This window comes from Eretmochelys imbricata, chromosome 6, assembly GCF_965152235.1.
Source record: "Eretmochelys imbricata isolate rEreImb1 chromosome 6, rEreImb1.hap1, whole genome shotgun sequence".
Lineage (NCBI taxonomy): Eukaryota > Metazoa > Chordata > Testudines > Cheloniidae > Eretmochelys > Eretmochelys imbricata.
Genome location: NC_135577.1, coordinates 17,780,281 through 17,793,983, shown reverse-complemented (window position 1 = coordinate 17,793,983; position 13,703 = coordinate 17,780,281). Strand labels below are relative to the sequence as shown.

The following is a 13,703-nucleotide window of genomic DNA, read 5'->3' as shown; positions in this document are numbered from 1 at the left end:
GCGGGCTATTGTCATGCAAGTGGGCAGGGCCATTAATAGTCTCCTGCTTTGCAGGATGGTGATTCTTGGTAACATGCAGAACATGTGGATGGATCTGCAGCAGTGGGGTTCCCAAACTGCCATGAGGTGACAGATGACATGCATATACCTGTTTGGCACCAGCCCGCCTTGTCACAGAGTACATCAACGAAAAGGGCAACTTTTCTAGGTTATGCAAGCATTGGTGGATCACTGGGGATGCTTCACCAACATCCATTTTGGCTGGATAGAGAAAGTGCATGACACTTTAAGAACACGGGACTATTCAGAAAGCTGCAAGCAGGGACATGCTTTCTCAACCGGTGGATTACCACTGGCTATGTGAAATGCCAATAGTGATCCTGGGGGACCCAGCCTACCCCTTGTTCCCCTGGCTCTTGAAGCCATGCACCAGCCACCTTGACAGCACCAAGAAAAGATTCAACTACTGGCTCAGCAGATGCACAATGACAATTGAATGTGCTTTTGGTAGATTAAAGGGACGCTGGTGGTGTTTGCTCATAAGATTGGATCTCAGTGAGAAAAATATCCCAATGGTTATAGCTGCCTGTTGTGTGCTGCATAATATCTGTGAGTCAAAGGTTGCCACCAGGGTGGACATGGAAGAGCCATCTGCTGAGTTTGAACAGCCAGATGTGAAAGTAGAATGAATTATATTGAAATTATAATTCACTAAAGAAATGCTGCTTGAAGAGTTTGTTGAAATATAGTTGTCAGGAAGAGAAGCATTAAGGAGTGTGAGACAGTGGGTCCTCAGACTAATTAACTTAGAGCTCCTACTGAGCTAGAAGATTGGTAAACGTTAGTATGCAAATAAGATATGTATGTATATTTGTCAGTTTCTGCTTCCTTTTGTCTCCTATGTTAAATTGGCTTTCGCTTCTGTATAAATAAGTTAGATTGAGCTTTTGCAGGGGGCTCACATATATCTGGGTGCATTGGCAAAGCGATTTGCTAATAAACAGAGTGGTCTGACAAATTATGTGAGTCCTGAATCTGACTTTGACACAGACAAAAGGGCTATTACAAGAGTTCAACGTGGAGCTATGCAGCTGAGGGAGGCTGTGACAGAGCACTTCAACAGTCAGTCACAGCATGTCGTATGGTGGCCTGTACTCTCCCTACCCCTGAAGTTTTGGGGCCTGTTAGGAATTGTGTGGTAAATTAAGATACCTGTGTAGGCCCAATGATTATAAGAGCACTGCACAGATGAGTTTGAGCGTGTTGCAGGTGCACCACTCGGGCTACTAACTCAAAAGACTGGGCATCATCCTCAGCTGATGTAAACTGGCCTAGGACCACTGACTGTCCTGGTACAATCAGGGCATAGGGTCACTTCCCGTAAACAATGAAACCAGCCCTAATCCGTGACAAGGTTCAGAGAACAAGAGGGGCTGCTGCTGCCCCAGGTAATGTTCGGTATTTTGTTACTGAGTCCAGTGCCATGTCAGCAATGCTTTGTGTTATATTTGGCTAGCACTGCTTATCTTCACACTTAGAGAAAAATCACTGAGTAAAAACTTTCTGTGAAATTGCCAATAAAACTTGTTTTTATGTAAGACAATAGGTTTTGGATGTGGTTTACTGATGCAGTCATTGGAAAGGTGCCTTGGAGAGAGGAACTGAGCTCTGAACTCTGGCAAGCTAATATGGTACAGCTTGAACATGAGGGCACAGATGGGACTATGCTACTTCTCCCTGACAGTGCCACAGAAAGACAGGTGAGGGTCATTGTGAGCATGAGGAGAGCCAGCCACTATGAAAGATACGGCACCAGATATGGTGACAATCAATCATAATGTATTCATCTTGTTACAAGTGTAGTTAAACTTTTTTAAAATGACTTTATTAATAATACAAAATCCATAAACAAAATAGCACAGGAAAGAAAAACAATGACAGAGGAAGATGTTTCCAAAATTAAACTCAGGACAGTGTAAGCTATAGAGATGATCACTATCATCTCTTCCCTTAAGATTGCAAAGCAACAGTAGCTAGCTACCCTATTAAAATAAATGAAGGTCTCTGCATTTCCGTCCAGCGTGCATAGTTCACTTTGTTATTAGGTAGGGACAATAATAGCAGCAGGACCATATTTCTTCATAGAGGGCCTGATCCAACTCTCATCAACTTTCCCAGTGAAAGTTGAATCAGGTGATATATAAAAAACCAGTGTCAAAATTCATTTTAAATCTTGAGGACCTCTTTGTTTTAACATTGGTTTAGTGCAACAGGGGATGAACAGAATAGCCTTCAACTAAGTAATGCATTGCTTTGCAAATGATAAAGCTTTGTGAATAAATCTGTTTCTATTGATTCAGAGTAAACTAACAGAAAACATAGAACCAAAAAAATTTGCTACACTGGGGTTGTCTACATTCAATCTCACTAAAGATTTCGGGCTAGCTCAGCACCCAACAGCTCCCTTTTAAACACCTACCCGGCCAGATTTTCAAGGTGTTTAGTTTCTAGCTCCTGTTAAGAATAACAGGAACTGCTGCAGGGAGCTGATATTTTTTAAAATCTAGCCCTAAATCATTTAATGCTAGTAAGTGAGAAATGCCAGTAAATTAGGCCTCCAACCTGGGATTAATCTTGACTTTAACTGGAATTGCACATGATCAACTTTTCTCAGCATCAGGCTCCCTGTGAGCCCAGCCCTACTCCAACTGGCTACTTTGATCATTTGGACTGGTTTTTGTTATTCATTTATTTTTAGTAACCAGGGGTGGGATCCATGAATGGACACAGACACTGAGCACCATGGTGCCTAGAAAACTCACAGGAACAACACTGCGATCCACAAAGCCTGAGTTAGGCACCTAGACTCCCTATACAATGAATGGGGGGAGAAAGGTGCCTTAGATTGCATTCGACAAAACCAGCGTTGCCAGGGGGGAAGCCACTTCCACTAGCCAATGGGAGAGGCTGAAAAAAGGGGTGTGAGCTAAGACTTGCCTCTCTCTCGGAGATAGGTACTTAGGTGTCTCCCTGTAGTCTGGACTTCTCTGCTTGTGATCTTTGAACTGGGAGAAACTAGGTGTTTGGCCACTGTCACATGCGGAGGCTGAAACAAAACCAGGAGGAGGCACGCCTCTCCCCAAAGCCATTAACCTAGAGGATAGGATACTCACCCGCATGGGGGGGACCTCCAGTTCAAGTCCCCCTTCTACCTGACAGGCAGAAGGCATTTGAAAAGGGATCAGCCCTTTCTCAGGTGAGTACCCCTAACCAGTAGGCATAGAAATATTCTAACTCTTTCTCTGGGCTCGCTTAATATTTAATTATTTACTTAACATGGAACAACTTCAACATGAAAGACTGAGGAAACCCTTTCTGAGATTGTCCCATAGTCCAACGGCTAGAACGCTCCCCTGAAATGTGGAAGATCCTTGTTTAAATACCTTCTCCCCCTCACTGGAGGTCTCCCCCATCCCAGGTGGGTATCCTAACCACTGGGCTAAAAGTTATCAGGGAAGTCGTCGTCGTCCTCCACAGCAGACTGAGCCGCTCATACACTGATCCAGTGGCATGCTACGTACTCTTCGGGGGATTGGAGCAGCCAGTATATCTCTCAGTACCTTGGGGCAGTAATAGTGCAGGAAGGCATAGTCGACCACACTTTGTCCAAATCAATGCTTAACTAATGTGAAGATTTACCACACGGTGGTAATCATGGCTGTGCCCACTCCCACCATTGCTACCAGTGACAGAGAGGCACTGCTTTGAGCATCACGTTACAGAAGTATCATGTAACATCTTAGTGTAGATGCAGCTGCACAGTCTGCCAAGACCGGAATTTCTATTTTAAAAATAAGGCAAAAAAAGAAATGGCTGGGGAAAAAAACCATACAAATACAGGGACTAGGATACTGCCCGCAGGTTGTGTGTGTTGGAGTGAGCAAGCCAGCAGAAGTTGTGAACATGACCTGAGAGGAATCAAAGAGATAGGGCTTCTTGGGCACAGGTCCCTACATAGCAGACTTGGGGGTTTCCTAGCAAGGAACTGCCTGCTGTTTTTCTCCTAGCATGATCAGGCAAACAAAATTCTGCCTTTTTTTTTTTAAACAAACATGACTGCAGTATACTTGCCATATTATCAATTGCTCCACCCAGTAGAAACAATCATTAACACCCTGAAGGTAAGTTAGCTGTTGCCCTTCTTGGGGGGCACAAAATTATAGCTGTATGACCAGATGAGGGTTCATTGTTTCCACAGCGCTCAGCTCTCTCCTCATTTCTTCACTCATATTGCTACACCGCAACCTATGGGATGAAAAAAGTATTAATTTTATCAGATACAAAAGGAGCGATCCAGCTCCCAATTCAAATGCTCCCTGAGTCCACAGTCTCTTTGAAGGGCAACATACCACGCACACTTTCATTCAGTAAGAAAGGCAATGCGTATTCAGCAACTATGCAAGTGAGGGCATTTAGTCATTGCACAAAGTCTGCAAAAATCTCTGCACCTTCCTCCTTAAAAAGTATGTAATACCCCTTCATCTGGTTCCTGAGCCTGCACGTGCAGCACATCAGATGGCTCTATATTCTCCTAGCCCCAGCAACTTCTGCAACCCTTCACCTGACTATTTCAAGTCACCTCTCTTATACATTTCTACATCAGCTTCATGGTTCCCACTGACCTTCTACAATCTGAAGAAGGTCCTGAAAATATTAAAATGGAGCAGGAAGAGGTTAATGGGGGCGTGCGGCGGAAGGTTGGCTCTCAAAGGCCGACTGAGGAATCAGCTACAGCACTGAACTCCCAAGCGTTCCCCCTTTTCCTGCCTCACGTGCTCCTTGCTCTCCCATTCCCAAAGCCCTGTGGAGTTTAAAGAGTTTTACAGCATATTTGGCTTCCAATGCATGTTAAGAATTTTTAAAAGTGTTTAAAACCTAACAATTTCCTTAATCTGGAGTTAAGGTTGAAAGAAAAGATACATTTTTACCTTTTAGTTACTTCTGAGAACTTTGCTAACAAAATAACTAAAAACCCAGGAAATTCAGTTATGATTAAATTTAAAAGAAAGCAAAGCGTTTTTAAGTGTGGAGATGCACAGATAAGCCTATCCATATAACACAACTCTGCCCCCATCAACAAAGTTCTGAGAACAAAGACTCAGAAACGGACTTATTCAGCTGAGAAATAGGCCAAACTCAAAGTGTTTCCCCAAAGTAATTGTAGCCCTCCCAGGACTTCATCACACACACCCCCCTCAGTCTTTATTGAGCATAGAGTAAGACTAACAAAGATGGGCCATGCCAGTGAAGCTCCTTCTATATGGGTAAGGGAAACTTTATTTTCCTGAGGTCATAAGACCCTCCACAGAGGGTCCCCAGCAAAGTTCAACTAAACTTCCCCTACAAGAGTGTTCTGTTCATGGCATGCAAACAGAAGTTAAATAAAAACAAAATTCTCTTTCTGGAGCATTGGGCAACATAACATTTCTTAAAATCCAGAACCCTAACGCAGAAGAACCAACAGAGAGAGAGAGAGAGAAAAGCCAGGCTGCTCCCTAAGGCAGAGAGGCACAACTCACCCCACCATGCTCTAGGCTGGCTCTTTACAGATCAGCTGCTCAAGGCCCAGATCACATGCTTCCGTACAGAGCCCCTCTAGGCTGCAAGCTGGACAAGTAAACCCTTTACAACCTTAGCGATAGCTTGCAATGTTACCACAGTTTTCACTACCCCACATAATTTCCTAAATAACAAACACAATAAAAAAAAATCACAAGTTTACCTTTATGGGAGGTCTGTGATTTCCCTTCAGCTGTTGGTGCTAATCAGGAAGAGCAAGTTTGGCTCACCCCCAGCAGGAGCACCTTTTGCTGTCCCCCTCTCCTAACATTGTCTGGTACCAACTCCTCTCTCCTCCTCTGGCTAACAACACCTGTAATATTTTTTTCTAACTTCAGAGGCTGTAACTGTGCTGGGCTTCTGTCTGATAATCGTTGGTCAATGTGCCTCTACATTATCTCTCCTTTTACCTCTCACTGCTCCCAGTATTTGCTTTTCCACACCTTTTCCCCCACCTCATCCCGGCCCTATAATTTTGTACCAACATTGTCTGCCCTAGGCAGACAAACCTGGGAGGTTAACGCTGTGGGTTTTTCCCTGTTTGCGGTCTTTCATGGAGTGCTCTCAATGAGTCTGGTCTAGTACATAACTGACATCTTAAAAACAACTCCACTGGGAGTTTTCTGAGTGGTAGACTGGGGGGTTGACCTATATGAGAACAGTATATCCTTGCCACTTGGGCTTTGCAAATTTCCTACCATTTTTGGGTAATCCTTATTTCAGTGACTGCACAAAACACTCTGCCAATCCATTTGAAGCTGGGTGACAGGTAGCTGACCTAGCACGTTTCACAGAATTTTGCCATAGAAATGTCTGGAAGTCCTCAGAAATAAATTGTGAACCATTATCTGAAATAAACTCCACAAGTAGGTGGCAAACATATTGCAAACCACTTTCAGGTGTTTTTACAGAAGAGGTTGTTGTCATGTGCACTACCTCTGGCTAGCAAGAATAAGGATCATTTGCTTGGTTTTTTTTTCCTGCAAAGTCAATATATACCCATTGGCAAGGCTTTAGAGCTCCCTTCCATGGATGACATGGTGCGCAGGGCCCACGATCTGGTGATGTGGCAAGAGTGGGGTTATTCAGTTGAGCAATGCACTTCCTTCACTTGCAGGGACTGCCCCCACGGTCTCAAAGCTCTAAAAGAAATGGCAGGTAAAGAAAGCTAAGGACTCCAGGCAGGAGAATTACTAGCCTATAGTTTCTTCTGTATAAAAGCACATCACGGGGATACAGTACGGTGACGGCCCATTGAAACCTTCATGCAGAATAGAGGGCTGGATTTTCCCCTCTGTCTGTGAAGTTAAAGCTTTATAAAGATGTTCATAGCAAATGACTAGTACTATTAAATTCCACTGAAAAAAGCCAAGAGAAAGCAAATAACTCGTCAAAATAAAAAACTTATGGACTCTGAGGGACACCTCCATTCAGAACACACCACACAACACCACACCAGAGCAGAGACAGCAGCAGCCTGCAAAGGAGGCATGGGGTGACAGCCTGAATCTAGGTCTTTAGGTTTTGGTTCGCGTGCTACGTTTGTCCAAAACCTAAAGACCTAGGTTCAGGCTGTCACCCCATGACTCCTTTGCAGGGTGCTGCTTTCTCTGCTCTGGTGTGGTGTGTTCTGAATGGAGTTGTCCCTCACAGTCCATAAGTTTTTTATTTTGATGAGTTATTTGCTTACTCTTGGCTTTTTTCAGTGGAATTTAATAGTACTAGTCATTTGCTATGAACATCTTTATAAAGCTTTAACTTCACAGACAGAGGGGAAAATCCAGCCCTCTATCCTGCATGAAGGTTTCAATGGGCCGTCACCGTACTGTATTCCCGTGATGTGATTTATACAGAAGAAACTATAGGCTAGTAATTCTTCTGCCTGGAGTCCTTAGCTTTCTTTACCTGCTGTTTCTTTTAGAGCCTTGAGACCGTGGGGGCAGTCCCTGCAAGTGAAGGAAGTGCATTGCTCAACTGAATAACCCCACTCTTGCCACATCACCAGATCGTGGGCCCTGCGCATGTCTTCTTAAAAACTAGGGAAATTCACAGATTTTAAAAAAAAAAATCTGTGTGTGCTGTTAGTTGAGGTTGCTCTGTTCTGCTTTAACAACGTTTTTCTCCAGTGCTGAAAAGCTAGGAAATAAAAACAAAATAAAACACTTTTGTTTCTCTAACAACATCAGTATAAAAATGTATTAATTCTTACCTATTGCTATCCTCCTTCCACTACACACAAGGCTTCATAAACTATTACAGCCTTATACAGCCTTAACTCTGACATATGTACAAGAGGAACACACATTACAAGTTGTTCTCTTTTCCTCAAAGAAGTCTCAAAAGAAAACCATATCTTAAAAAAAGATTATGTACTTTGAACAAGTCTATTAAAACGCTAACAAGGAACATCGAATGACTGTCCATTCAGTAACACTATCTATCCTGTGCACTTAATGAGGCAAGGAGCCTGTAGAAAATAAAAAGAATTTGTGATCACATAATTAAAGGTTTTATCACGATGCCTACACACCAGGAGCTGAATTAACATTGTAAAAGCAACTTCAATTCTGGCATTTCCTAAACTTTAAGAGCTTAACTTTTCAGCTTTAATATTCCATTTTTGCCTCGTGGGGTGTTTTTTAATGTATCAATAATTGTACTAGCCCAAAGTCTCCACAGAATTTATCTCCCTTTATCTGAGTCCATCTTTCATCATTTTTTTCATAACGTCCTCTTGTATTTGTAGATTTAGAACACGTAGCTGAGTGTCATGCTGGATTTACAGGGAACTAAGCTAGTTGTCTGAAATTTTGTGAACAAAGGAACATTACAACAATTTATAACTGCCTGGCATGTATGCTGAACCAAGCTCTTCATGTTCCTGATGTCTGTTTTAACTACACTTGCCAGTGCTGCTAACATCTGTGAGGGCTGCTGCCTAGAGAGAGGGACAGGCTTGCACTAAAGAATGAAGAAACTGGGCTACCTGACAGACAATCCTGACCTATTTGTCCCTGCTTTCTCTCTTTCTTTGAGTCTTTCTTTTTCCCTTCCAACTTTGTCCCAGAATTAATTATCCTCATGGCGATAAATGAGAGGAATGAAGGAAGAGGGTTATTTTAAATGATGACAGGATCCCAGACTTGCGTTCTGCATCTACCTTTCTGAGGAAAATATAAATGGAGCAGATTTTGATGTTAGAACCTCATGTTCCAGTATATGACATCTAGTATATATAACATCTAGTATATGAACACACTTTTGGTCTGCCTAAAGATGGCCGATCAACACAGCCCCGACTCTCTCTTCTCTTCCCCATGCAGGTTAGTGGTGCTGATCGAGGGTTGGTACTGCATCCATTGTAATATTGCAATCCTAGTAGCAAAAGTGAGAATCAGGATTGTATTATTTTAAAAGACACTAAAAGGAAGCCGATTGTTACTTACCTTATTTTCCTGAGCTTGCAATTTTGGTCTTTCAGTTTTTCACACAGCAGCTTCAAACCTGAATATCCCAGATTGTTCTCCCCGAGGTCCAGCTCTGTCAGGATCTGATTTGTACTGAGAACAGTGGAGAGATTGCTACAACAATCAGCTGTAAGATTGCACCAAGAAAATCTACAAGAGGTAAAAATATTGAGAGGGAAGTTACTCCTTATTTCTTTCTCCCACTGACATCAATAGGTGTCTAGACAGATTCTTATTCCTGGATGTAGAGATAAGTCACAGGGCTCCAGCAGGAAGCCATGTGACAGTAAGCAATAAAAGTCCTCTCAGTGGATTCCTTGCCACATGCACCTGTTAAGTCATTTTCCGTGTATTCCACAAGTGAAATTCTGTGAATGAGGTGTTGACTGTAGGTCATAACAAAAGGGCTGGGGAATCAACCTGCAGAAGGATGTGGCTGGAAAACTGGCTTACACCTCTCTCATTGCTGCACAGAACTCTTGTTCCCTTCTGGCTAAGCAGATGGAGTCACAGCTTCTGTATCAGCTCTCTTTCTCCAGAAATGTTCCTCATTGCTAAAACTGTGAGCCTTATGTTGCAGAAGTCAACATCCCTCACACCCAGAGACAAGCTACCTGATGACTATGCACCTCACTCTTTATCTCCTGGTTTTCAAAGGTGCATTTGACATTTTGGAAAGGTACAAAACACGAGCAGTGACCCTTAACACTACACTACCGAAGTTTTGTGGCAGTGAATAATTGTTGAAAACCAGCACTCCTTGTTTTAATGAGAGAAACATATTTCAACACTACTTTAGCTTACATCTTGTTTCCTCTGTGTATGTTACATCCAGTTACCTCTATGTAAAGACTCTAGATTGGTGTAAGTGAGTCTTGACACAATGCCTACTGAAATGAATTTTATCAAAGCAAATCTAAGTATAAAGAAGCCCAACTGAGTGCAGCAATGATGCACGTGCCTTGGTTGTTCTACTGCAGTATTCTTTGTTTTCTTTTGGGATCCACAATATCTTTGTTATCTTTCCACACTTGGAGAAAACGTTATTACGTCCAAATGAAAAAAGCAGGGAAGTGCTAGTAAAGTGCATCGGTCCTTTTCAGCATCTCTCTCAAAGTGCATATTTTGATTCCTGATCATGTATTGCTAATTTCCTTTATTTCAATTTAATTAATAACTGAAAAAAGGCACCTGTCCAAGGCTTGATATGCCTTAACAAACCAGCAGCAGCAGCAGTCAAGTAATCATTTCAACAGGAACTCGGCCACTTATAAAAACTCCTTTCCACCCCTTTATCATTCTGGGAAGCGTATCTTCAGCCCTCTGCAAAAACCCTACAGATGTTTTTTGAAGCATACCCAGAAAGTCACCCAATTCAAGCTACTTCCAACCAAGCAGGGGCAGCAAGTCCCAGAGCCCACCAGAGAACGGCCTGCCAGCCACCCCCACCCCATCCTTTTATAAAGGGGGATCCAGCTGAGGTGCCTCTGCTGAGCATGGCTGTGGCAGTCTGGCCTGGGGATAGAGGTGATCCCTCAGGCAGACCAGTCCTAGGCCTTGTAGGGCTTTACAGGTCATAATCCATACTCTGAAACTCCACCTGGAGACCAAAGAGCAGCCAGTGGAGATCCCGGAGCCCTGGTGTCATGTGCTCCCAATCGAGATACCCCATTCTACACCAGCTTTAGACTCTCAATGGGTTAAGGTGTAACCCTACAGAGCATATTGTAATAGTCTGATTTTGAAAGAACAGAAGTATGGATAGCAATGGCAAGGCCTACATCCAAAAGGAAGGGTTGTAACCTGCTAGCCAGACACAGATGATAGAAAGCTTACTGAGTCACTGCTGTAACATGATCATCAAACAGCAGCTGGGGTCTAGAACTATCCCTAAGTTACAAACCCTAGAAACTAACAGCAGACGTTCTCCTCCAATCAAAGGAATTGATATTATCTCAAATGCGTCCTCCATCTTCTTCCCCCAATCTACCATCATCACCTCAGTCTTGTCTGGGTTAAGCTTCTGCCAGCTTGCTCCCATTCATGCCACAATCTAGTCTAGACTCTGGCTGAAGCACTGAACTGTATCATCTGAGTTAGATGGAAGAAAGACTTGTAGCTGGATGTCATCAGAATATTGAAAACACCAAACCCCATGCCTCTTCACTAGACCCTCCTCACTGCCCCACTGACACACTGAACAAGATGGGTGACAGAATGGCCCCACATGGCACCCCACACCTAAGAGCTCTTCAGGAAACTGTAAGGATCAGGCCCTTTTCCTGCAGCATATTATAAGGTCTGTAGCCGTATTGTAAGTCCTAAAAGCCTACGGCCTTTGTCTGCAACCAGATTGAAAGAGCCACAGCTATTAGCTGAGTAGCAGAAAGTCACATCCTCTCATTCTATCCAAATTACATTAAAATAGTGTAATATCAGGCTGTTAAGAAAAAGAGACCCAGTCCTAATGGCACCCACTATCACCAGATAAAGAAACAGATCTTAAGATGGTTAAAGAAAAACTTGATTTGATGCATTCTGTCTGACAAGAAAGCACTTATCAATAGTGGGGGCTGTGAAATCCCCATTTTTTTATTGTTTTGTCATTATGGTCCCCACTTCCCTATTGTTTGTCTGTATGGTCTGTGTCTGGTTCTTTAATTGTTTCTGTCTGCTGTATAATTAATTTTTCTAGATGTAAATCAATGAAGGTGGTGGGATATAATTGGTTAGAGAATTATGTTACAATATATCAGAATTGGTTAGTAAAATTTTAGTAAAGTAATTTGTTAAGGTATAGCTAAGCAGGACTCAAGTTTCACTATATAAACTGGGATCCAAGAAGGAGACCAGCAGAGGGGAAAAGAAGGAAAAGAAGAAGAATAAGAAGGAAAGACCTGGAAGAAGAACTCACCCCCAAAATACAGCCTAAGACCAGAGCTGCTAAGAATCCTCTGCACAACCGTGATGTGCAGCAACCAGAACCCAGATGAGACTGACCTTGCCTGGCCAACAGGGAAAGTTCACCTGCCTGATCAGGATTGGTGAGCATAGCATTGTGTGCTTAGCGTGTGTATTCGGCTTGCTTGGTAACTGTTAATAAATAGAGTAAAGATATTACTGTGTAAGGCTCCTTCACTGGTAAAAGGTCCTGCCAACCCGCAGGAAGTTACGCCCTGAGGCCTAGGAATTGGGTACGGGTGGGTATTCAAATTAACAGGGTTATGCCTGAACCCCAAAAACAGGTAAAAGTAGGTGCCCCTACAGTGTGTGAGTGACAGAAAATTTGTGCGGGTAACAGAAGAGGAGCAATAGACCACAACTACTTGTTGAGATCTGAGAGAAAAGAATGAAACCAGTGAAGAGAAAGAATAGTAAATATGGCAGGCGACCAGCTTGGCTTAACAGTGAAATCCTTGCTGATCTTAAACACAAAAAAGAAGATTACAAGAAGTGGAAGACTGGACAAATGACCAGGGAGGAGTATAAAAATACTGCTCAGGCATGCAGGAGTGAAATCAGGAAGGCCAAATCACACCTGGAGTTGCAGCTAGCAAGGGACGTTAAGAGTAACAACAAGGGTTTCTTCAGGTATGTTAGCAACAAGAAGAAGGTCAAGCAAAGTGTGGGCCCCTTACTGAATGTGAGAGGCAACCTAGTGATAGGGGATGTGGAAAAAGCTAATGTACTCAATGCTTTTTTTGCCTCTGTCTTCACGAACAAGGTCAGCTCCCAGACTACTGCACTGGGCAGCACAGTATGGGGAGGAGGTGACTAGCCCTCTGTGGAGAAAGAAGTGGTTCATGACTATTTAGAAAAGCTGGACGAGCACAAGTCCATGGGGCTGGATGCACTGCATCTGAGGGTGATAAAGGAGTTGGCGGATGTGATTGCAGAGCCATTGGCCATTATCTTTGAAAACTCATGGTGATCGGGGGAGGTCCTGGACGACTGGAAAAAGGCTAATGTAGTGTCCATCTTTAAAAAAGGGAAGAAGGAGGTTCCTGGGAACTACAGGCTAGTCAGCACCACCTCAGTCCCTGGAAAAATCATGGAGCAGGTCTTCAAGAAATCAATTTTGAAGCACTTAGGGGACAGGAAAGTGATCAGGAACTGTGAGCATGGATTCACCAAGGGCAAGTCATGCCTGACTAATCTAATTGCCTTCTATGATGAGATAACTGGCTCTGTGGATGAGGGGAAAGCAGTGGACATATTATTCCTTGACTTTAGCAAAGCTTTTGTTACAGTCTCCCACAGTATTCTTGCCAGCAAGTTAAAAAAGTATGGGCTGGATGAATGGACTATAAGGTGGATAGAAAGCTGGCTAGATTGTCGGGCTCAACGGGTAGTGATCAACAGCTCGATATCTAGTTGGCAGCCAGTATCAAGTGGAGTGCCCCAAGGATTGGTCCTGGGGCCAGTTTTGTTCAATATCTTCATTAATGATCTGGAGGATGGTGTGGACTGCACCCTCAGCAAATTTGCAGATGACACTAAACTGGGAGGAGAGGTAGATACGCTGGAGGGTAGGGATAGGATACAGAGGGACCTAGACAAATTAGAGGATTGGGCCAAAAGAAATCTGATGAGGTTCAACAAGGAGAAGTGCAGAGT

The 13,703-nt window shown here is 43.2% G+C and overlaps 1 protein-coding gene across 1 annotated transcript in view; it reads right to left on the bottom strand.

Annotated features, from left to right (window-relative positions):
* Positions 1 to 2,078: 2,078 nt before the first annotated feature.
* Positions 2,079 to 13,703, bottom strand: part of LOC144265519 (NACHT, LRR and PYD domains-containing protein 3-like) — a 35,050-nt gene continuing 23,425 nt past the window's right edge. The window contains 2 exon segments of the mRNA XM_077818164.1: positions 2,079 to 4,305; positions 9,066 to 9,236. Coding sequence (XP_077674290.1) covers positions 4,218 to 4,305; positions 9,066 to 9,236 — 259 coding nt within the window. The 3' untranslated portion in view covers positions 2,079 to 4,217.